The 26193-nt window shown below is 37.1% G+C and overlaps 1 protein-coding gene and 1 pseudogene across 2 annotated transcripts in view; one reads left to right on the plus strand and one right to left on the minus strand.

Annotated features, from left to right (window-relative positions):
- The window catches only part of LOC141521147 (insulin-degrading enzyme-like), a 28239-nt gene extending 25340 nt beyond the window's left edge, over positions 1–2899 (plus strand). For both annotated transcript variants that reach the window (XM_074233367.1, XM_074233368.1), the window contains exon 11: positions 448–2899. In XM_074233367.1, the coding sequence (XP_074089468.1) occupies positions 448–543 (96 nt within the window). In that variant the 3' untranslated portion in view covers positions 544–2899. The remainder of the gene's footprint in view (positions 1–447) is intronic.
- A 20451-nt stretch (positions 2900–23350) lies between these two features.
- On the minus strand, positions 23351–24338 carry LOC141519929 (CD9 antigen pseudogene; annotated as a pseudogene).
- Between the last annotated feature and the right edge of the window lie 1855 nt (positions 24339–26193).

Below are 26193 nucleotides of genomic sequence, written 5' to 3' on the forward strand. Positions count from 1 at the left end.
TCCTTCATTGACCCAGCCCAGATGTTTGGAGGTTCTATCTCCCATTTTTATGGCTCCCTGGATTTTGAAGTGTTCTCTCTTTGCAGTTTGATAAGGGAGAGGAGTTCGGCCATGGTTCCTGTGTAATGAGTACCAGCCTCTTCTGTTGGGAAGTTGTCTCTGACTGTTCTAAGTTCTTCTCCTTAATGAAGCAGAGGGGCCTATTGTGTAGTTTTTCCATGTGGGCACTCATAGAAGAAGAGAGCAGGGAATACCAGAATCTGTATAGTTTTATGCAGTAATGCTCATTACCCTCCATCCAGTATGGAGTAGAAATCAGACCTGTTGAGTTAGCAGTTTTGAAAATCTTAGGTTTTAATTGTTGTGTAAGAGAATAGTATTGCCCTGTTGTTTCCAATCTACCTCTCAAAGATACTAAAATTTGTTTCTTTTCACCCACAACTGCAGCCAGAAGTTATTGAAAACATGACGGAATTCAAGCGGGGTCTGCCACTGTTTCCCCTTGTGAAACCACACATAAATTTCATGGCTGCAAAACTCTGAAGAACCCAACCAATGGAAAAATTGCAAATGGATCAGCATTCTCATGTCTTCAGCAGGGTTCAAAATGAACACAGTGTTCTTATTAGGGAGACAATCTGGCCCATTTTAGGAGTTTCTGGTTCATTCAAGATTCATACTGTATTAGAGACAGATGATTAGAAAAAACAATTGCAGTCAAATGGCATTATGTAGAGTATTAAAAATCAAAACTAATTAAAATATTAAAGTCTTGTAGATGTAGTATATTTTTAGAATGTTACATACCTATCAAAATATTTAAACTTCCCTTTAATTACTAATACACATCCCCCAAACATAACATTTCTTAAAATGTTAAAACTATTCCCACAGAATGCTCCTTCTATAACTGTAAAATACTCATTTGCCAGGGGAAAAAATAAATTAATAAGCCTTTTTCTGTAAAAAAAAAAAAAAACTCCTTAACTTGATAAAGAAGACTTCCAAGCTTTTTGAAAGGTGACACTGTTGGGTAACACCTTTTGAGAGGAAAATTGATCCTCAAAAAAATGCTTTCTACTGGTTTGTTTATTAAGATCAATGGTGAATATAAAATTGGACAGATAATGGACAAGAAAATAGCTTTTTCTTTTACTGGTGAAATCATTGAATGTTTAGGCATGGTTTTAATCTTTTTATAAATGTGAACACATTTTATATTCAAATTAATAGAATGGCTGGAAACTTTAGTCCATCCCATTTATTTATGGTTCTAAAAACACTATCTCTGTCATCAATTTTATCCCATTTTGAATTTTCTCAGGATTACTGTGTGACCATTTTCTTTCTGGTTAAAATTATTTTCTTTAATTGAAATTCCTCTTGTTGTTTCTGTGGTCTGTGGCATTCATCACTTTGACTTCTTCCCTTTCACACACTGCTACCTTAGTTTAACAAGCACAGGTAGGATCCCCAAGGGAGTGTCTGACACATTCTTTCAACCTCAAGTTGACATCGTCAAAGCATGTCCAGCTGCCAGGTGCGTCAGAGCTGGCCTCCTGGATGTGTGGCACCAAACAGAAGAGTACATGAGGCCCATGAACAGCAGAAACGTGTTCCCCTGGGGATCACGGGGGGTGAGGCTGTAGAAGAGCCATGTTTTTTGGAGTCTTTGTGGAAAATAAAACCCCAGATTATTTTTAACAGCATGGGTTTTCTAAAATTCTTAAATTGTTGTAGTCTTACTATGTTGATAAATTAATGCCTTAAATTGTTGATAAATTACTTTAAAAATAAATAGAAAGTAACTTGAGTGAAATAACTGAGACTTTTATCCCTTAGCTTCTGTCTTTTTTTTTCTAGATGAAGTTAATATAGTAGATTCATCTGCTTTTAAAAAATATTTGCCATTGTCAAAACTTAACTCCAAATGAAATTGTGGAGATGTGCTGATTCCATATGCTGGTATCTGTGACATTAGGCTGTCAAACCTGGAGCCAGTTTTCCAAACTGAATTCTCAGAACAGCCAGTCACCTCAGTTTTAATGTGATATAGCTTCCATATGTAAAGTCACAACTTTTCACATCTAAGTTTTTATACTTGCCATTTTTCAAATCTAAAATTGGGGGCATACAAACTGGGGCAAGAGTAATTATAATCACAAACATGGAGACTGCCTTTGAACACTTGGCCCCATTTCTACTTGCAGATGAGCGGTGCTATAATGGTCTTTTTACCCTTTGCCTTCAGAACCTGACTTTCTGAAGGCACTTGTCATCCGTCAGGAGGTTTATGTGTTCATCATTCCCTTCTGGTTATATGTATTTATAGAATATGCAGGTTATTACCAAACTGCAGATATAAACAAAGTAGATAAAAAAAATGGACTAGAGTGCATAAACATGCCCTGATAACAGTCCATTACAATCCACTGGGTAAAACTTTTATGTAGAAAATGAAGTACTATGGATGTAATTTTAACTTTTTTTAAAAAATTGGATGAAATTTAACATTATCAAATAATTTTTATGAGGAAGGTCTATTTTCTAAGTCCTGGAAGGTGGCTTGTGTGTTGTGCCAGAACCATGTCCGTCCTCCAGCCTTTACCCAGTTTCTGAGTTGATCTAGTACAGTTTGATAACTCAGGCATATTTAATGGGTCATTTCAATGGATCCAAAGCTGCAGTGTCTATAAGCAATAACAGACTACCTAGGATACTGTTATTTACTATTTAGTGCTTGTTAAATACAATTTGTGAAAGAAACCGTAAATTATTAGTTCCATGTAACTTTTTAAAGGCTTCTTTTGAGTAGTTGATGTGGAATTGAGAGCATGTGACAGCCAGTGTGACCGTGTGCTGGGGTTATCTTGTTTACAAATAAATTGTCTGAATTTAACTTTTGAAGTTTGCTTTTGTATTCTTCTTAGTTTACCATATTCTAGTACAGTAATTATAATTGATAGACCACCTGATGTGCTAAGGAGTGACCTAAGCCAGACTGGAAACTACTTTCAGATTTTTTTTTTCCCCATTTGTTTTCTGACAACTTTCAGCAGGTAGAGTATTTGAAAATAGACTAAAAAAGGCAGGTTGTTTCTGCTGCAGAAAATCCTGATGCTCAAAAGAAGAATCATTGTAGCATTGACTCCAAACCAACAGATAGGTCTACTACATAGATGTGAACAGAGCAACACATGTCTTTAATGGAGGGACTTCATCCCATTCTCAAAATATTGCTCACTTTTAATGTGCTGAAAGATTTAAAGGCCAACTTAAACAGATACTCACTGCTTCCTGCTGGTGTCCCTGTTTTGTCTCTCTCTTTTCCCTAGATGTGCATCCTACTGGTAAAGAGAAACAGCATCTTGGCCATAGTTCCAACCACTGATTCCCTCACCTAAAGAACCCACCCTTTTGAGCCATCTTTAATTGTTTAGTACAAGCTATCCTTCTTTTATTTCTCATAGATCTTGGTAAAACTGTCCTTGTAATCCAGGCAGCATTTCTTTTGACCAGTTTAGCAGTGACATCTAGAAGTTTTCTAATGGGGTAACAGTGCAGATGTGGAAAGTAGCCAATTTTTTTTGCCTTTGGCTTGGTCAGTACTATTTTTATGAGGATTAAAAAAAAGGGATTTCCACTATCTTCTTTTTTTGCAAAAACTATCAACTCTTTACCTATAGTTACTCCCCATTGATAGATCTCTTAAGAATCATGACTCCTTTTGTACCACTTTATGATCTGGATGACAATTCTTTTTATTTATTGCAGAGAAATTCGATTGATAATAATACTGACTTATTCACTCCCCTGTCATTTTCTTCAAAGATTGTTCCATTTTCATTTGCTCCCATCTTAAATTACTATAGTGACAGACTCATATAATATGTTAAAGTTTGCAAAGCACTTAATATTCATCAATTCATTCTAGTCATAACTCAAGATTTGGTGTGACAAATATTCCCATTTTAAAGAAAAAGATACAGGTTCTGACAATAAACAACTTGCTCTGTGGTCGCAAAGATCTGTCAGAAATAGGATTTGAGGGGCAGCTAGGTGGCGCAGTGGATAAGCACCGACCCTGGAGTCAGGAGGACCTGGGTTCAAATCCAGCCTCAGACAATTACCTAGCTGTGTGGCCTTGGGCAAGCCACTTAACCCCATTTGCCTTGCAAAAAACCTAAAAAAAAAAAAAAAAAAGGATTTGAAACAGGGTTTTCACAAGTCTATGATCAGCTTCTACACTGCTTTGTCTCCAAGTATCTCACTAAGTAGTAAGCATTTCCTGGTCTATTGCTTATGCTTTAGTCTGATCTTAATATTCTAGTAGTCTATGACAGTTCACAGAATATTTTCGCATGCACTCTCATTTGACACAACTGGCTACTGAGGTAAGGGCAGAACAAGAGATCATGTATCTCAAGTCCTTTGCATACTTTAAAAGGGCTGTGAATGAGTTCTTGTAGTTGTTAGTGTGACAAAATTCACAAAGCGGATGCCTCCCCAGCTGCTGACACTAGAACGTAGGCTAGAATCTGCACCTCCTAATGTCTGTTGCCCTCACCATCTATTCACAGCAGAATCACCACATTCAGCCATGCCTTACTAGACTGCTGAGATTTAGTCATGCTACCCAAGTCCTATTCAAGAACCACACACGTCTGGGATAAATGTGGACCCTTAGCGATCCAATAGGTACTCTGTCTTTAGAAAATACTTGCCCAGAAAAGAAGTGAGAAAATGCACTTCCCTCCCCTATTTGAAGATCTGGATGTTGGGGGATATTGCATATATTGTCAAAAGAAATTGATAAGTTGGTTAATATTGCCGAATTGGTATTTGGTTTTTAACAAGTGCATGATTGGATTTGGTCAAGTAGTTTTCCAAATAAAGTTTTGGGGGCAGCAAGGTGATGCAGTGGAGGCCCTGGAGTCAGGAGTACCTGGGTTCAAATCCGGTCTCAAACACTTAATAATTACCTAGCTGTATGGCCTTGGGCAAGACACTTAACCCCGTTTGCCTTGCAAAAAAAAAACAGTTTTGTACCTGCTACAACCACGTGCTTAAAAACAAAGAATTTCTTATAAACATTGTTAGTAAATGATGGTAATTTGATATTTCTAGCCACTGGATATTCAGTGACAGAAAATAGTCCAATATATATCTCCAGCAATAAAGGTTTTAGTTGGGATGAAGACATGGAATGTCAAGCCCAACAAAACTCCCAATGGACATTTTATCAAATTGTCCTACAGTAGAATTGTGGGTAAGCCATTTCATGATCCTGAGCATCAGTGTCTTCATTTATAAAATGAGGATGGATGAACTCTAAAGTGCTAAATATAAAATACTGAGTCTATGAATATGCCTTTTGTGATCCTCTGACACCCTTTCTGAGGACATTTTGCTCTTAACGCTTAGTATATCACTAAGCACTGCAGTGGGAAAAGGTCCAAGGTGACCCACATTCTTGGTTTAAGAAGATTGTAATTTATTATGAATGGGTTCTTCTGAAGATGAAGTTCATCTCCTAGTGGAATGGTAATTTATTCTCCAATGAGACATTTTGAATGATTTAAATTCCTATTTGCCATGATGGAATAATATTGTGACTTGTGAATCAGAACATTAAATAATATATGACAGTATATTTTTTCCTTCATGTCATTTTCTTTTTAGTGGAAAAAATCCTGAACTGTAGAAACACAGAATTCTTCAAACAGATTCTCTAATGTGGTCAATCTTGAGACATAGAAGATGGAACCCCTTCTAGATGCTCCAACCTACCTGTTCAGGACAGGACACACTCTTCTTTGACTTATGTAGCTGAAAAACTAATAGCAACAAATTATATTTTTTAAAAGTTTTCTTGCTAGGAGTAATGAAGACCCAGTTTAATTAAACCTCACTTCCACAAATGTGGAAATAGCTTTGGACAAAGTACTTCATGTTCTTTGCCCTCTATTATTTATTCTTTTTATTTATTTATTTATTTATTTATTTTAGGTTTTTGCAAGGCAAACGGGGTTAAGTGGCTTGCCCAAGGCCACACAGCTAGGTAATTATTAAGTGTCTGAGACCAGATTTGAACCCAGGTACTCCTGACTCCAGGGCTGGTGTTTTATCCACTACGCCACCTAGCCACCCCTATTTATTCTTTTTAAAAAAATTTTTGAGTTTCAAACTCCCTCCAACCCCTCCCCCACCCAGTGAGACGGCAAACCCTATATCAATTATACATGTGATATCATGCAAAACATTTCCCTGTTAGCCATTCTGCCTTTTTTTTAAAAAAGGACAAGAAAAAGAGTGAAAAAATTATACTCCAATTTATACTCAAGTTCATCCATTCACTCTGAAGCTGGATAGCATTTTTATTATGAATCCCTCAGAATTGTCTTGGATCATTGAATTGACAGAATAGTTAATTCTTTCACACTTGTTTGCTATTAGTGTGTACAATTAGTTCTATTCACTTCATGCTGTATCGGTTCATGTAGGTCTTCTCAGGTTTTGTTTTTTTTTTAAACCATCCTGGTTAGGGCAGCTAAGTGGTGCAGTGGATAGAGCACTGGCCCTGGAGTCAGGAGGACCTGAATTTAAATTGTCTAGCTGTGTGACCTTGGACCAGTCATTTAACCCCATTACCTTAAATTTAAAAAAATTTAAAAAGAATCAAATCAAATCGGAAAACATTCAAGGGAAAAAAATAAGGCAACTTTTATATATTGAAGATAGTAGTAAGCATTCATAGTCTGCATTCAAATTCTACAATTCCTTCTCCAGTATTTTCTATCACATGCCTTTTAGAATTGTCTGATTATTGTACTGCTGAAGTGAAGAAGTTCACCATAGCTGATCATCACCCAGTGTTGCTGTTAGTGTGTATAATGTTCTGGTTCTGCCTACTTCACTTAGCATCAGTTCATGCAAGTCTCTCCACGCTATTCTGAAGTCTCCACGCTCATGATTTCTTATAGAACAATAGTGTTCCATCACATCCACCACAATTTGTTCAGCCATTCCCCAATTGATGGGCATCCCCTTAATTTTCAATTTTTTGCCACTATGAAACAAACTGCTAAAAATATTTTTGTACTTGTGGGACTTTTTTAGATTTATTTTTTTATTTAAGGCAATAGGGTTAAGAGTGACTCAACCAAGGGCACATAGCAAGGAAAATTATTAAGTGTCTGCAGCCGGATTTTAACTCAGGTCCTCTTGACTCCAGGACCAGTGCTCTAACCACTGTGCAACCTAGCTGCCCCTAACTTGTGGGTAGTATTACTGTATCAATGGATATGCACAATTTTATTGCTCTTTGGACACACACTTCCAAAATGCTCTCCAGAAAGGCAGGATCGATTCACAACACCAACACATTAATGTCCCAGTTTTCCCACATCCCCTCCAGCATTGACCATTTTCCTTTTTTTTTTGTCATATTGTCATAGGTCTTAGGTGTTTTAATTTCTATTTCTTTAATCAATAATGATTTAGAGCAATTTTTTGTATGACTGGATAGTTTTAATTTCTTCATCTGAGAACTGATTTCATATCTTTTGATCATTTATCAACTAGGGAATGACTTCTATGCTTATAAATTTGGCTCAGTTCTCTATATATTTTAGAAATAAGAAACACTAGCTCAAAAATTGTTTCCCAATTTTCTATATTTCTTTTAATCTTACTTGCATTGATTTTATTTGTGCAAAACTTTTTTATTTAACAAAATCAAAATCTATTTTGCATGGTATAATATTCTTTATTTCTTCTTTAGTCATAAACTGCTCCCCTTTTCATAGATCTGATTTCTAATGCATAGAAATTAAAACACCTAAGACCTATCATATTGGCCAATATGACAAAAAAAGGAAAATGGTCAATGCTTTAGGGGATGTGGGAAAACTGGGACACTAATAATGTGTTAGTAGAGTTGTGAATTGATCCTGCCTTTCTGGAGAGCATTTTGGAAGTGTGTCCAAAGAGCAATAAAATTGTGCATATCCATTAATTCAGTAATACCACTACTAGGTCTGCATTCCAAAAAGATAATGAAAAAGGATGAAACAAGATTCCTTGTTCTCTTAATCAGCTTATGGGTATCACCTTTTATGTCTAAATCCTGTACCCATTTCAAACTTATCTTGGTATAGAATGTGAGATGTTGATCTATGCCTAATTTCTACCATACTATCTTCCAGTTTTCCCAGCAGTTTTTATCAAAGAATGAGTTCTTATCCCAGGAGCTAGTCTTGGATTTATCAAACAGTAGATTACTATAGTCATTTACTTCTGTTTCTTTTATACCTAATCTATTCCACTGATGCATCACTCCTATTTTTTTTAGTACCAAGCAGTTTTGATGATTGATGCTTTATAACATAATTTTAGATCTTGTATGTCTTGGCCACCTCCCTTCGAATTTTTGTTCATTAATTCCCTTGATATTCTTGACCTTTTGTTCCTCCATGTGAATTATTTTTTAATTTATTTTTATATTCCTCAATCACTTACAAATGTCATAATTATCAATAGCAGTTCTATTTCACTAAATACATTAAATAATCTTTTTTTATTAGTAAGATGAAGTAGTATATTTTTATCATCCCTATTGGGCAGTGTGGTTCAGTGTCTCAGTTTTAATACAGGGCAACATTCCTCAACAGTGATAATTCATATTTAACTTAAATGTAGCATATGATAGCATGATTTTTTAAATTTATTTTTTATTAAAGATATTATTTGAGTTTTACATTTTTCCCCCCAATCTTGCTTCCCTCCCCCCCCCCCAGAAAGCACTCTGTCAGTCTTTATTTTCTTTCCATGTTGTACCTTGTTCCAAATTGGGTGTGATGAAAGAGAAATCATATCCTTAAAGAGAAGAGAAGTCTAAGAGGTAATAAGACCAGACAATAAGCTATCTGGTTTTTTTTTTTCTAAATTAAAGGGAATAGTCCTTGCACTTTGTTCATACTCCACAGCTCCTTATCTGGATACAGATGGTACTCTCCTTTGCAGACAGCCTAAAATTGTTCCCAGTTGTTGCACTGATGGAATGAGCAAGTGCTTCAAGGTTGAACATCACTCCCATGTTGCTGTTAGGATGTACAGTGTTTTTCTGGTTCTGCTCATCTCACTCAGCATCAGTTCATGCAAATCCCTCCAGGCTTCCCTGAATTCCCATCCCTCCTGGTTTCTAATAGAACAATAGTGTTCCATGCCATACATATACCACAGTTTGCTAAGCCATTCCCCAATTGAAGGACATTTACTGGATTTCCAATTCTTTGCCACCACAAACAGGGCTGCTATAAATATTTTTGTACAAGTAATGTTTTTACCCTTTTTCCTCATCTCTTTAGGGTATAGACCCAATAGTGGTATTGCTGGGTCAAAGGGTATGCACATTTTTGTTGCCCTTTGGGCATAGTTCCAAATAGCTCTCCAGAAGGGTTGGATGAGTTCACAGCTCCACCAACAGTGTAATAGTGTCCCAGATTTCCCACATCCCTTCCAACAATGATCATTATCCTTCCTGGTCATCCTCCATGTGAATTATTAATAATTTTCTAGCTCAATAGTCATTTTTGGTAGTTTGATTGTTATGGTACTGAATAAATAAATGACTATAGAGGGAATTATCATTTATATTTTATTAGCTTGGCCTACCTATGAGTAATTCAGTTGTTTTTCTAATGAAATATTTCACATTTTCTTCTATTCATTCTTTTAATGTTTCTTGATACCTCATGGAGTCCTCAGTTTCCACTAACCCATTTCTGATTTTTAAGGAATTATTTTCTTCAGTGAGCTTTGGTACCTCTCTTTTCCATGAATTTTTGTGCCTCTCTTACCATTTGATCAATTCTGTTTGTTTTTTAAGATGGTATTTTTTTTGTGTCTCTTCTACCAAGCTGTTAATTCTCTTTTCATAATTTTCTTGCATCACTCATTTCTATTGCCTAATTTTTCCTCTACCACTCTTTTTTTTTAACTCTTCCAGGAATTCTTGCTGTCCTTGGTTCTAGTTAGTATTTCTCTTTGAGACTTTGATTCTAGTTAGTTTTGCATTGTTGTCTTCTGAATTTGTGTTTGGTTTTCCATTATTGTAGTAGTTTTTATGATCAAGTATTTTTTTTTGTTGTTTGTTCATTTTTCCTAGCCTATTTCTTGACCTTGGAACTTTTTGTTCAAGTTGGGCTCTTCTCACCTAGGGGAGGGGAAGTGTTGTTCCAAACTTCAGGCTTTTTTGTGCTTTTGTTTTCAGAGCTAGTCTGGGGTTCTGCAATTCTTAGGTGCTTCTTAGATGGTTTTATTCTGAGAGAGGTATGGTTACTGCTCTCCTACTTTGCTCTCTGGTCTTTATCCAGGAAGGGCATAGCTCTTCTGCAGCCACCAACACTAGCATTCCTCTCTTCCCTGTATCTGGGACCAGGATTCCTGTGAACTGCACCCAGTGTCAGTTCAGGGTCCCCTATAGACTCTTGGACAAGTCCAATATCCTTAGTTGGGTTGAGCCCTCCCACAGCTGCTACTGCTTCTATTACTCTTGCAGTCATCTCCAGTGTCCACCATTGTAATCACTGTCATTGTTATCACTCTTTGGACCAGCCCTCAACTGGTTTCATAGACCTACAAACCCCTTAAGTTAACTTGGGCTGGAAAATTGCCTCACCCTGACTTTTTGATGGTTCTACTGCTCCAGAATTCAATTTGATGCATTATTTTAAAGTTGTTTGGAGGGGAATGTTGACAGAATCCATCAGGATTGCTGCCTCTCTTCCATCATCTTGGCTCTGCTCTGCTCTCCTCTTTTATTCTTATCTGAAAAATAAAATTGTTTTCCAGTTCTAAATTCTTTGAATGCCTGAGTCAAATACTGAGCTTGAATTCTCTCTTTGCCAGATTGACACATACCATGACCCCAGTTAAGTCATTTCGCCCTTGTGACTTAGTCTCCATCTATAAAATTGGGCTAATGATAGTCACATTACCTACCTCATAGAGTTGTAAGGAAGGCATTATCAGGAATTCATTTTTTAATTTGCTTTGTAGGGCTCCTGGCAGATATACCTGGGATACTTTTTGCAGAGAAGTTGCAAAATTCTCTACGTTATGAGCCTGGAAAACTTCCTTAGAGTATCCTTAATTATTCTCAAGGAGACTGAGAGATATGGGTTTCCTTCTGAAAGGAGAACCTGAACCCAATCCTCATTGCTAGAGATAGTTCATATCTCCTTCAATTTCAGGGAATTTTTACCAATAGCATAATCATTAGATTCTGTCTGCCCTGAGGGCCTTATGCCAAACTCAGAAGTAGGAAGAAGGATGGGAGCTTGTAGAGCTGTAAAGGGATGAGGATGTGAAGCATTTGTTTATAATGGGTGCAGAGCAAGATGGTTATGTTAAAGACAAGCCCCGTGTTTAGCTATTGCAGAGAAATTGGGGTGTGCTCCATAGAATCCGTTGATTAGTTGATTATAAGCTCCTTGAAGTCAAATCATGGACCCTAATGACTTTTTGCCATGGGCCCTTCTTTAGAAACCACTACCATAGATTCTGTTCCAGTGATTCTTCTGGAACAGCTTTCCAGGTCCCACAGCATCTCTTCTCAACAGTAAATAGAACCCATCAGGGAACCACAGCTCTATCACTCTAAATTCCAATATACTTTCCTCTCCCCATCCATTCGGACAGTGACTTGGCTTTTTTATCTTCTCTTCCCTTAGGTAACTGCTTGTTGCCTTTGTACTTAGAATGGCTTGAAACCCCAGGACATTGTCACTTATCGGGACTGTGAGCTAGTAGCTTTTGAGTCTGGGACCAACAAGAGAAAAATGTGCCCCTCAGTTCAGTTGTGGAGTAGACTGGAGTGGGAGAGACATGGAAGGATTCTCTGGAACACTGTGAGGCCACCGCTAGGGACTGAAAGCTCTTATAGGAAGGATACTGCTGACATCAAGAGAGGGGAAGAAAATCTCCATTTGGTAGCTTCTTGTTTTAACAAATTCTTGCTAACTAGATAGTGAGTTCAGTTATTTCTATAATGATTAAATGCTGAAAACCCTATTTAAATTTTAATGCCCCATCCAATGACCACATCTTCTTGAAAAGGAGGTACATATATACATACCCTCTTTTCAGATAATTCCCCAGGGTGTCAGTCAGCCTTCCAGATCTTGCTTGTGAGCAACAAGCACCTTGTCTTTCCTTGCCTTGCAATGTGACCTTATTTCTAGCTCTCTCAAAATCAGATTTTCTCACACACACACACACACACACATATACACATGTGTATAGACACATAAATACATACATTCATGGAGACTTGAAAAGGGTTGAATGTGTGTGTTCTAGATCCAGCTCCTTTTAAAGCTGTTGTGATCAAAACTGTAGGGGTAGAACTTTGACCATCATATTAAAATTATATACATATTGAAGTTATGTGTATATATGTACATGAATTTATACATGCACACACATAGGACAGCTTAGTGGTGCAGTGGACACAGCACTAGACCTGAAGTCAGGAAGTCTCATTTTCCCCAGTTCAAATCTAGCCTCGAACTATCTGGGTGACCTTGTTTGCCTCAGTTTTCTCATCTATAAAATGAATTGGAGAAGGAAAATGGCAAATCCCTCCATTATCTTTGCCAAGAAAACCCCAAAAGGAGTCATGAAGAGTTAGGCAAGGCTGAAAACCAACTGAAAGTATAAAGACATATTTATTTGTGTGTTGTGTTTTCCATTAGACTGTAGGAAAGGACTTGGTTTTTACCCTTTTTTGTCTAATACTTAGTACAATATTGGCCCATGATAAATGCTAAATAAAATTTAAAAATGTTTGTCCTTCATTTTCAAAGAAGATCACAACACTAGGCAGGTGATGTCATGACAAGCACATGAATTGTATTTGAGTGAAGGGGTATTGTGCTAAGTCACCAGCCTCATTTTCTCCTCCAGAGCTATCTGGCTCTAGTGACCAGATATGAATCAGGATAATTGGAGATGGTCCTGGGATGTGAGGCAATCAGGGTTAAATGACTTGCCCAAGGTCACACAGCTAGTAAGAGGCAAGGGCATGAGGCTGAATTAGAACTGTCCTCCTGACTCCAGGGCCGTACTTTATCCACTGCACCATCTACTTCACCAAGCGCTTTTTGACTGATAGCATGTTGGTTCCTGACTTGAATATAGACGGATCATTTGCAAGTTCTTGCTCTCCTCCTCTCCCAGCCGCGTTGCCATTCCCACTCCTTAATATCTTAGTTGATTTTTCCCCCGACCACTTTCTTTTGGGTTCCTCCTTAACTGAATTCCATAAATACAAGGATACTGGCTCCTTGGCTGCCTTCTTCTATAGCATCTTCTTCCTTCTAAAGATGTCCCTCACTCCTCAACAAATGTTGGGCACTTGCTCCCAGATCTCTAAAGGGCATCTGCAGCACAATATTCATGGTCTTACTCATTTAGTTCCTGATGATATAAACTACGATAGTCATTATGTCAAAGCATGTTAAACTGGGAGGGACCTTAGAGACTTAACATGGTTTCCAATCTGTTTCCAATCAGAGATCCTTGTAGAGCTTAGGAATCATTACAAGGGATCCACCAAATGTTTTGATCTCTTTAGTTCCAGTTCAAAACAAGCCAAACAAGCCTTCATTGAGCCCCAACTCTACAGAAGCACTGTGATGGGCTACAAAGATAGAATGACTAACCAATCCCTGCCCTCAAGAAACTTACTTTCTAATAGAACACAATATGCAAACATTCATATATAATAATAATAACAATAATTTAAAGAGGAGAGCACTATCATTGATGGGAAGAGGGATGAGGGGGGAGAATCAGAAAAAACTTTTCATAGGAAATTAAGCCTTTAAAAAAGAGGTGGTGGATGGTATTCTCTGCATGAAACAGTCTATGCAAAGCTACAGCTTCAGGAGAATTCCAAGTCGGGGGATGGGAAATTTATTAGTATGACTTTAAAGCATGGTAGGTAAAGAAAAATGATGTGAAATAAGCCTGGAAAGGAAGGTGAGAGCCAGATTATACAGAGCTTCAAATGCCAAATTTCAGAGCTTGGACTTTATTCCAGAGACAATAGATAACCACTGACAGTTCTTAAGGAGGGTAGTGACATAGTTATATTTGTGTTTGGAGTAGATTTTTGGCAGCTGTGTGGAAGATACATTAGAGAGAAGAGAAACAGGAAGACTGAAATAGCCCAGGTGAGAGGTAATGAAGAACTGAACAAAAATATTGGCCATGCAAGTGCAGAAAAGGGACAGATAAGTAGACAGACTTGGTCAAATCTGGTAACTGATTAGAAAGAGGGAGGGAGGAAGGGAATAAACAATTATATTGTAACTAATATTTTTAAGACAAAACAAAAAGGAAAAAAGAGGAAAAAATCAGCACAAGTGATCAATATACTAAACAAGTGAGAAAACATAAACAGTGTATAACACCTAGACCTTTGTGAAGGGCTGTATTAGAAGTATCCCTCTCATAGCTCTACCTTAAAGTCATGCTTGTTCTTTACAACTGTGTGTGTGTGTGTGTGTGTGTGTGTGTGTGTGTGACTGATCTTTCCACTTATATTATAGTCATGCATATTGTTCTCTTGTCTCTGTTCACTTTACTCTGCAACAGTTCATGTAGATCTTTCCATGCTTTTCTGTATTCATTTTTTTATATAATCACTTTTATGGCACAGTAATATTACATTATATTTGTGTACCACATTTTATTTTGTCTATTGTATAATCGTTTTTCAGTCGTGACCCCATTTGGGATGTTCTTGGGACGTTCTTGGATGGCCAAGATACTGCAGGGGTTTGCCATTTCCGTCTCTAGGTCATATTACAGATGAGGAAACTGAGGCAAACAGGGTTTAAGTGACTTGTGCAGATTTGAACTCAGGAAAGAGTCCTCTTGACTTCAGGCTCATCTCAATATCGCCACCTAGTGGCCTTTTGCTGTTAAGGCGAGTCCGGCTCTCCATGAACCCACCCCATTTGAGATTTTCTTGACAAGTTGATGCTTATGAGATGAAATCTTAAGTTTCTTTTCATTTTAATTTCTCTTTTTTTTTAGGTTTTTGCAAGGCAAATGGGGTTAATTGGCTTGCCCAAGGCCACACAGCTAGGTAATTATTAAGTGTCTGAGGTCAGATTTGAACCCAGGTACTCCTGACTCCAGGGCTGGTGCTTTATCCATTGCGCCACCTAGTCGCCCCTAATTTCTCTTATTATTAATGATTTGAAGCTTTATTTATATGGTTACTGAGAACTTGCAAGTTCTGTTAGTTCATATTCTGTTTATATTCTTTTATCTTTGATTTACTGAAAGAATAAGCCTCATTCTTATATATTTGTATTAATTCTCTTTATACCTTAGATTTTACATATTTGTCAGATAAGGTTGCAGTACAGATTTTCTCTAAGTTTTTACTTCTCATGCTTTCCAAAGTAATTTTATTAGTGCAAAATTTTTCAATTTTATGTAATTAAATGACACCATTTACACTTTCCTCTGTCCTCTATCATTAAAATCTTTTCTCCAGTTCATTAACAGTCTTTTAGTATCAACCCACCCCCCTCTCCTATTTAAATCAAATGGTTCTCCAAAAGCTAGCCTGGTTCCACATATACAGGGGAGGTTTTGCCATGCTTCCCAATCCCAGAAGCCACCTATCCTCCTTGCCAAATGTCTGAAATATTACCATTAGGGATTCATTAGAGTTCTAAAGTTTTTAAATTTTCCAGGTTCTCCATTGAAATGTGAATATCCCTAATGGTTCCATGGTCTTGATAGCTAGTGAAGTGAGAATGGAACCTCAGGACAGATAGGACTCCACGAACTGGGACACAAAGTAAAGGAAGGACAAAGATTGCCCCTGCCACAGTTTGGCAGAGGGTTGGTCTTGGCTTTGTCCACTTAGTAGGAAGGGCTGTTGATCCCAGAAGGCTCTCCCAGAATAAAACATTTTACCAAGACAAGGGTCAGACTAACAAAAAAACCAAACCTAACTTTTTCTTTGAAATTACAGCTCCTTTTTTTTTTCTTAGTTCCACCATATTGGTGCTGACAAAGACCAGAGTTCTATTGTTGTACTGTCTGCGTGTATGTAATTGGATTCTGTGCCTTATAAAATTCTAATGTGTTTCAACTTCATATACTGCACTAAATTTCAACTGTTCCTGCAAAAGGACACTGCAAAAAGTCACATACAGAGAGAGAGAGACAGAGACAGAGACAGAGACAGACAGACAGACAGAGAGACACAGAGAGAGAGAGAGAGAAAATGACAGAGAGAGAGAGAGAGAGAGAGAGCTATAGGGAGGGAGGGATGGAAGGAGGTGGAAGAGAAGTTAGGGGAGAGAGAACTCTGAAGGCTTTGGTTTAAAATTAACTTATTAACTGGAAAATTGTGGAAATGAAAATAGCCATTCTTAGTATTCAGCAGACTTGCAGAGATCCAAGTTAACAATAGAAGTCTCTCACTTCTCTTCTCAGAGCTGGCAGTCATCAATCCTGCATCAAGGAAAGCATCCCCTGGGAAATACACTGCAACCTGGTGTTTCCCAATTCAGGACTAATGAGCATGGATCAGATCCAAAACTGAAAAAAAAAATATCTAGATTTCTATATTGCTGTGCTCCTTATCTTCCCCTACTGGCCTTACTTTTTGATACTTCCTTCAAAGTGGTATGTTTTACAAATAAGTCAAAAAGTTAGGTAACATTTCCTGATATAATCACAGGCCTGTTAGATTTAAGAAATCCTACAATAAGGTCAGGGAGTTTTTCATTTTTGTCTTCTCTATTGCTTTAGTACCTACTAAAGAGTAGGTGTTGAATTGCTTGTTCAGTTAAATTGAATTGAAGGTGAAGGCCCCCAAAGACCACCTAGGAAAGTCCCATTATTTTACGGATAAGGAAATTTAGGCACAGAAAGGGAAAGTATCTTGGCTTAGATCATTGGGTCATGTGTGTATTAAGAAAGGCCATCTGATTTGAAATCAGATTTTCTCTGATGCCAAATTTGGTATTTGATCCAGGTTACTCAGGAATTTCAACACATTTGCCCTTAATACATCAGAATAGATGAGAATTAGTCTTATAATACAATCACTGAGGGAAGGTTGATCTTTGAGGGAATGAGATGCAGATCAGAAGGAGTTTGAGTTTTTTGTTTTTTTAAAATTTTATCTTTTTTTAATTGAGCCTTTTATTCCTTTTCATTTCATAAATCTTTCCCTTTCCCCTTCTCAAACAAGTCATCTTTTATAAATAAGATGGAAAAATAAAGAGGAAAAAATTAGTTTTGTATAACTAATCAGCATATTAGTCATATATGACAGTATATGTAGTATTCCATATTCATAGTCTCCTTCCTCTGTAATGAAGGGAGGAACATTTAATTAACTGAATTTAGGGGTCAAACTTACTTGTACATTGTAATTACATCTTCTTAAGTTTCACTTTTTTTGTTCTCTGCATTTGCATTGTTATTCTGTCATTGTTTCTGTTGCTTTCCTAGTTCTTACTGAACTCTGCATTGATCTGTTCATATAAGCCTTCCATTGCTTTTCTGAAGGTTTCTTATTCATCATTTCTTTCAGTGAAGGGAATACATTATATTACATTTATTCCATTCCATTCATATTCCACAATTTTGTTTAGCTTTCCTCTTGATTGACATAGACTTTTTTCCAGCTCTTTGTCCCTACAGTGTGTCTATGTATATTTTAGCATAAATGCGACATTTCTTTCCTCATTTTAACCTGTTATGTACATAGATATATATTTTATATGTGTGTGTGTGTGTGTGTGTGTGTGTGTGTGTGTGTGTGTTAGTAAACTCTGGAGAAAATGGCATAGATATCTTAGTTACTCTTTTAGCATAATTCCATATTGCTTGTCATAATTGTTGGACCAATTCACAGCTCCATCAACAGTGAAGTCATATGCTTATCTTCCCACTAACCCCTTCAACACTGAATATTGCCAACTTGCCAAAATCTAATGTGGGATAAAATTTCTTTGCTTTGATTTGCTTATCTTTTTAATGCTTTGAAAAACTCATATGATGACTAATAGTTTGCAAATCTTTTTTTTTTTTTTAGAATTTTTCTTCATGTCCTTTTATCACTTGGCAATTAGAGAATGGTTCTTGGTCTTATAGATTTATTTTAATTCCCTAGGTACCATATTCTCATCAGAGATATTTGCTGCAAAGATTTTTATGCTCTTTGACAGTTTCCTTTCTTATTTTAGCAGCACTGATTTTGCCTGTGAAAAAACTTTTCAACTTCATAGTTGCTAATTTTATATTTAGTGATCTCCTCTATTCATTGCTTGGTTAAGAATTCTTTCCCTACCTATAATTATGAAAATGTCATTTAATTTTTTATTTTTTTAATTTTTTTTATTTTTTTTTAGGTTTTTGAAAGGCAATGGAGTTAAGTGGCTTGCCCAAGGTCACACAGCTAGGTAATTATTAAGTGTCTGAGGCCGGATTTGAACTCAGGTTCTCCTGATTCTGGGGTCGGTGCTCTACCCACTGTGCCACCTAGCTGCCCCCATCTTCTAATTTTTTAAAATGGTATGACCTTTTATACTGAGATTTCCTTTTGAGATTTCATTCATCATTTTGAGCTTGTTGTGGTAGGTAGTGTAATATATTGCTCCAAGCCTAATTTTTTCCTATTTGTCTTCTGTTTTTTCAAGAAATTCTTATCAAATGAGTCATTCTTCCTTAAGCAATATATGTTTTCTGGTTTATTGAACATTGAGTTTGATAGCATGCAGTTCTTGTTGAGCTAGTCTGTTCCACTGATCTAATTTTTAAAAATCCAATTTCAAATGAGCAGTTAGGTGGCACAGTGGCTAGAGCACCAGCCCTGGAGTCAGGAGGACATAAGTTCAGATCTCAGATAGTTAATAATTTTTTTTTATTTTATCTTTTTTTTTAATTGATGCAGATACTTAATAATTACCTAGCTGTGTGCTCTTGGGAAAGTAACTTAATCCCACTGTCTTGAATAAATAAAATTTTAGGGGTTTTTTTTAGGTTTTTGCAGGGCAAATGGGGTTAAGTGGCTTGCCCAAGGTCACACAGCTAGGTAAATATTAAATGTCTGAGGTCAGATTTGAACTCAGGTACTCCTGACTCCAGGGCCGGTGCTCTATTCCCTGCGCTACCTAGCTGCCCCAAATAAATAAAATTTTTTAAAAAATCCAATTTCAAACTGTTGCCTGGGAGTATAATTTGAGATTTAGAAGTATTATTCCATTAAATAGGAATTTGAATGAGGGAGGAAAAGGGAAGAAAAGCTAACTAATGGGGGCAGCTAGGTGGCGCAGTAGATAAAGCACCAGCCCTGGAGTCAGGAGTACCTGGGTTCAAATCTGGTCTCAGACACTTAATAATTACTAGCTGTGTGGCCTTGGGCAAGCCACTTAACCTGATTTGCCTTGCAAAAAAAAAAAAAAAGCAAAAAAAGTTAAGTAATGGAATGGTGAAGGGATCTTAATGATCATGATCACAACCTAGCCTTTTCATTGCACATATCAGGCTTTGGAGGCTCAGAGTGGAAAGCATCTCAAACAAGGGGTAAGTGTAAGATGACTTTCCTATATAGTAAGAAATTATTCCTTTAGTACTTGGAAGTTTAATACCAGGAAACCCTAAATCAAAGAAGTAATAGAAATATGAATTTGGGGGTTTCCAACCTGAGACAAATGTGAGTTGCTCATGAAACATGAGGCGGTCCTGAGACAGAAGGGAAATGAGAAGCCAATGAATTAGATGTCAGAAAGCAGAATTAGAAACTTCATCCAGAAGGCAGAATCCAAAAGAGCAGAGTCAGAAGAAGATAAACAGCAGTTGTTTTGAGATGAACACATGAGGAAAGCTAACCAGCTATGTGGGAAGATGATTTGATTTGGAGGAAAGTTTATGCTGTGGGTTGATTGAAAAAATCAGAATTCTCAGAATTCCCTGAGATTGGGGGAAAAGTGACGTTGCTGTCTGGAACTCTGTTTTTACAACTTGAAAGAAAGGACATCCTTCAAAGACTTTCCTACCATTATTCCTCTCATCCTCTCTTATGGCTTTCAAAGGGTAAGTGCCTATGTCCAACAGAATAGACCCAAATAGATTCTTAGATCCTAGAATTAAGGCAATTGATTTTCACTGAATAAATGAAATGCCTTAGTACCCAGTCAAGGGAGCAGATTTGGGAAACTGGAGTTCAGGTTTGGTAACTTTTGCAGAAACTAAAAAAAAAAAAAAAAAAAAAGTTTGACAGTTGCAGTGACCCAAGAACAGCAAGAAGTTGGTTCCAACCAGAAAGTGACCCACCATATGTAATATTTCCTAAAGAGATCAAAGATATATCAAGGATAGCTCTGGCCTGCAATCCAGAGTGGTGACTTGCCCTGGGAATATGGATTACCTTAATCATAAACCATTTCACTGTTAAATTTTTATAGGTTCATGACCCTCCACAGATCTATTTGCTTTGCTAGGAGAGATTGACCCAGATCAATGGGTGAATTACCATGTTATGTCGGGATCATTCTTACTTTTTATTATATGTAACAAATGTTTGTTAGGAGTTAATATATCATCTTGCTTAATTTGTTTAATTGGAAGTAAATCAATAGGGACTTTGAGCTAACACCATGAGTAGTAAATATATAGTTTCCCTACCCTAGGGTCACTCCTTAAGGTTGATTTGAAACCTTTGGATACTATATGACCTTTCACCAGGAATGTAGGTAGGGTGAGTTATCCAGTTACACAAACTAAAAGGAGAACCCATTGCCTATTATTTAAGCTCAGAAAAAAGTTTATATGAGATCACAGTTCTAGGAATGCTCCTGATGACACATTTTAATCTTCCTCTGCACCGTGATTGGTTCTCATTTCCTAGCCATTTTCAAACCATGCTGTCTATACTCTGGTCATCATTTTCAATCTGCTTAGCCTTCATTTGTCTCTGTCCTCCAGTCTTAGACTGAATCTGGAGCTATCCTGGGCTCTTACAAGCAAGTTTTCACTTAATCTGTCTTGGAACAGGTCTTCACATTACTTTTCGGTCATTTCTATGCCATGCTGAATAAGTGCTCCTCTCTGCCTCCACTTGTATGCTATCTTCCTCCACATTATGAATTCTTTGAAGGGAACTATCTTGCCTTCTGGTACTTGTGTCTCTAGGGGTTAGCAGGTACTTGGCTCATAGTATACCTTACATGCTTTATTATTCATAATTCATCCCATTACTGTCTGTTGTAATCCTGACCCAATCATTGCCCATCATTTTGGTCAGAGCAAGGTCAGCCAGGAAGAGGACTTGCCCTGTCCAGGACAGGTGTCTGTCCTTTGGACTCATAAGCTTAGAGGAATTCTAACTCTGTTCTGATTGCTGAAAGTTTTCCTTAATTGCTTCTCAGTTCTTCAAGGGACCCTAGCTTTTTGTTCCATACTTACAACCAACTGTGACTGTCCTTGGGCTTCTATGGACCTTGGGGCTCAGTCTTGGCCCTCATTCTACTTTCTGCCATTTCTGGTGCCTTTTAACAACCTTAGGTGGTCTCCTGTGCCATGATTCTTCAACAATGGCTCTGCAGTGATGAATGGTGCTAGAAAAGGGCTTCAATAATCTCACTCAGGTCTATAGCTTAGCCGATCCTTGGGGTGGACTTCTGTTCCACAGCCCTAAGAGGGTGGCAGAGTTAAAGCTACCTCTTTGTCTCTTCCTCTAAAAAATTGATTATACAGCATATGTATATAAAATCACTAAAAAAAATAAAGGATATTCATTTAAAAAAACTACGCATTTAATACATTACTTTTTTCACTATATACGCCTAATTCACTTACAAATGTCAGAATTATCAATAGCACAGAATTATCAATAGCAGTTCTATTTCACTAAATACATTAAATAATCTTTTTTATTAGTAAGATGAAGTAGTATATTTTTATCATCCCTATTGGGCAGTGTGGTTCAGTGTCTCAGTTTTAATACAGGGCAACATTCCTCAACAGTGATAATTCATATTTAATTTAAATGCAGCATATGATAGCATGATCTTTTTTTAATTTATTTTTTATTAAAGATATTATTTGAGTTTTACATTTTTCCCCCAATCTTGCTTCCCTCCCCCCTCCCCCCCCCCCACAGAATGCACTCTGTCAGTCTTTACTTTGTTTCCATGTTGTACCTTGATCCAAATTGGGTGTGATGTAAGAGAAATCATATCCTTAAAGAGAAGAGAAGTCTAAGAGGTGACAAGATCAGACAATAAGCTATCTATTTTTTTTCTAAATTAAAGGGAATAGTCCTTGTACTTTGTTCAAACTCCACAGCTCCTTATCTGGATACAGATGGTATCTCCTTTGCAGACAGCCCTAAATTGTCCCTGATTGTTGCACTGATGGAATGAGGGAGTTCATCAAGATTGATCATCGCCCCCATGTTGCTGTTAGGGTGTACAATGTTTTTCTGGTTCTGCTCATCTCACTCAGCATCAGTTCATGCAAATCCCTCCAGGTTTTCCTGAAATCCCATCCCTCCTGGTTTCTAATAGAACAATAGTGTTCCATGACATACATATACCACAGTTTGCTCAGCCATTCCCCAATTGAAGGACATTTACTGGATTTCCAATTCTTTGCCACCACAAACAGGGCTGCTATAAATATTTTTGTACAAGTAATGTTTTTACACTTTTTCCTCATCTCTTCAGGGTATAGACCCAGTAGTGGTATTGCTGGGTCAAAGGGTATGTACATTTTTGTTGCCCTTTGGGCATAGTTCCAAATATCTCTCCAGAAGGGTTGAATGAGTTCACAGCTCCACCAACAGTGTAATAGTGTCCCAGATATCCCACATCCTTCCTGGTCATACTGGCCAATCTGAGAGGTGTGAGGTGGTACCTCAGGGAAGCTTTAATTTGCATTTCTCTAATAATTAATGATTTAGAGCATTTTTTTCATATGGCTATGGATTACTTTGATCTCCTCATCTGTAAATTGCCTTTGCATATCCTTTGACCATTTGTCAATTGGGGAATGGCTTTTTGTTTTAAAAATATGACTCAGTTCTCTGTATATTTTAGAAATGAGTCCTTTGTCAGAATCATTAGTTGTAAAGATCGTTTCCCAATTTACTACATTTCTTTTTTTATTGTCATAATCTTTATTATGTATGAAATTGTCTTCAACATAAGTTACATCCTGATTAAATCTGAGATAAGAATTTTATTTTAATCTATTTAAAGGCCAATATGGTCCTTTATTCTGTACAATATCTTTTTTTTTTCTGTACAATATCTTTAACTAGAGTCTAGCAAATATAGTACCTTTCATTGCAGGAGCAAAGCAAAAACTAAAAAACCCTCAACTACAAACACTGGTATCAAATAAGGCATTAAAAAGATAACAAATATAGAACAACTTTGTCCATTTAAAAATGCAGAATGAATACTAAAGTTAGTGGTAAACACAACAAAAATAAAACAAAAGATACAAACAGAACAATTCTAGAGGGCAGACTTTCCTGCTCAGGGAATGAAAGCAAAGACTCTAGACCATTTCTCGGTTCCTCCAGATAGCACAGCATAGAATCGTACTGAAAATCATACCAAAAATCATCACAACAGCAATCCCTATGCCAACAGCTCCAATGATGTGGAATTTATTGTTGAAGACTTCCTCAATAGCTGCTGGGCAAGACTTCATAGTTATCCCCTTGATAAAGTTCTTGTTGGGACAGGTGTCTGTGATCAGCTGATCTAAAGGTCCAGCCATACCACAGCAATTTAACACATGATGGATGGCTTTGAGGGTTTCCTTGGTGGGGCCTTCTTTACTCTTTATCTTTTCATATGTTTCCTTATAAAAATCCTGGATCTCACAGATCACCTCTTCTTTGTGGGAATAACCCCAGATGGCTGCAGCTATTTCAATGGCAAATATCACCAAGAGGAAGGCAAAGAACAAGCCCAACATGCATTGTGACTCCTGTATGGCCCCACAACAGCCCAGGAAACCCACCAGCATCATGAGGGCACCAGCCCCAATCAAGATATAAACGCCTGTGTAGAAACTGGAATTGTTGTCTTCCTGCTCAAAGATACTCTTCGTCTGGGAGTCAAATCTAAGCCATAGGCCAATGGTAAGGACCGCAATTCCTGCGAGCCAGAAGATGAAGTTGAACCCAAACAGCAGATATTTAATGCACTTGGTTCCTCCTTTGACCAGCATGGTGGAGACTGGGCTGGGCTGGGCTGGGCTGGTGTTCTCAGGGAGGACAGTTGGGCTGCACAAGGACCAGATCAGACCCAACAAGTAACTCTACTTCAGCAGGTTCGGGCACTGGGTGGCCTTAGGGCTGCACTTTTAAAAAGTGCCACTCCTTAAGGTGCTTCCCTGGGTTCCGTCACTACATTTCTTTTGATCTTGGTTACATTGGTTTTATCTGTGCAAAAGCTTTTTAATTTAATGTAATTGAAATCATCTAATTGGTTTTTGGTGATGTTCTCCAACTCTTCCTTAGTCATAAACTGTTTCCCTTTCCATAGATCTGACAGGTAGACTAGTCCTTGATCTTCTAATTTGCATATAGTATTGTTTTTTATGTCTAAGTCCTGTAACCATTTGGATCTTATCTTGGTAAAGGATGTGAGGTGTTGGTCTAATCTAAGTTTCTTCCATACTAACTTCCAATTTTCCCAGCAATTTTTATCAAAGAGGGAGTTTTTATCCCAATGGCCAGAATCTTTGGGTTTGTCAAACAGCAGATTACTATAATCATCTCCTGCTTTTACACCTAGTCTATTCCACTGGTCCACCACTCTATTTCTTAGCCAATATGAAACAGTTTGGATGACTGATGCTTTATAATATAATTTTAGATCAGGTAGGGCTAAGCCACCTTCTTTTGCACTTTTTTTCATTAAGCTCCTGGCAATTCTTGACTTTTTATTTCTCCATATGAATTTACTTACAATTTTTTCTAACTTGTTAAAGTAATTTTTTGGAATTTTGATTGGTAGGGCACTAAACAGATAGTTTAGTTTTGGTAGAATTGTCATTTTTATTATATTAGCTCTCCCTATCCATGAGCAGTTGATATTTACCCAGTTATTTAAATCTAATTTAATTTGTGTGAGAAGTGTTTTATAATTGTTTTCAAAAAGATTCTCAGTCTGTCTTGGCAAATAGACTCCCAAATATTTTATATTGTCTGAGGTTACTTTGAATGGGATTTCCTCTTTCTAGCTCTTCCTGCTGTATCTTGCTAGACATATATAGGAAAGTTGAGGATTTATGAGGGTTTATTTTATAACCTGCAACTTTGCTAAAATTGCTAATTGTTTCCAGTAGTTTTTTAGATGATTTCTTGGGATTTTCTAGGTAGACCATCATGTCATCTGCAAAGAGTGAGAGTTTTGTCTCTTCCTTCCCAATTCTAATTCCTTTAATTTCTTTTTCTTCTCTAATTGCTGATGTTAACATTTCTAATACAATATTGAATAGTAGTGGTGATAATGGGCACCCTAGTTTCACCCCTAATCTTATTGGGAATGCCTCTAGCCTCTCCCCATTGAATATAATGCTTGTTGATGGTTTCAGATAGATACTGCTAATTATTTTAAGGAACAGTCCATTTATTCCTACACTCTCCAGTGTTTTTAATAGGAATGGATGCTGTATTTTGTCAAAAGCTTTTTCAGCATCTATTGATATGATCATATGATTTCTGATAGGTTTGTTGTTGATATAATTGAGTATACTAACAGTTTTCCTAATATTGAACCAACCCTGCATTCCTGGAATAAATCCTACTTGATCATAATGTATTATCCTAGTGATGACTTGTTGTAATCATTTTGCTAAGATTTTATTTAGGATTTTTGCATCTATATTCATCAGGGAGATAGGTCTATAATTTTCTTTCTCTGTTTTAACTCTTCCTGGTTTAGCTAACAATACCATATTGGTTTCATAGAAAGAGTTAGGCAGAGTTCCATCTTTCCCTATTTTTCCAAAGAGTTTATAAAAGATTGGAACAAATTGTTCCTTAAATGTTTGGTAGAATTCACTTGTGAATCCATCAAGCCCTGGAAATTTTTTTTTAGGGAGTTCAGTAATGGCTTATTG

This window comes from Macrotis lagotis, chromosome 4 (assembly GCF_037893015.1).
Source record: "Macrotis lagotis isolate mMagLag1 chromosome 4, bilby.v1.9.chrom.fasta, whole genome shotgun sequence".
NCBI lineage: Eukaryota > Metazoa > Chordata > Mammalia > Peramelemorphia > Peramelidae > Macrotis > Macrotis lagotis.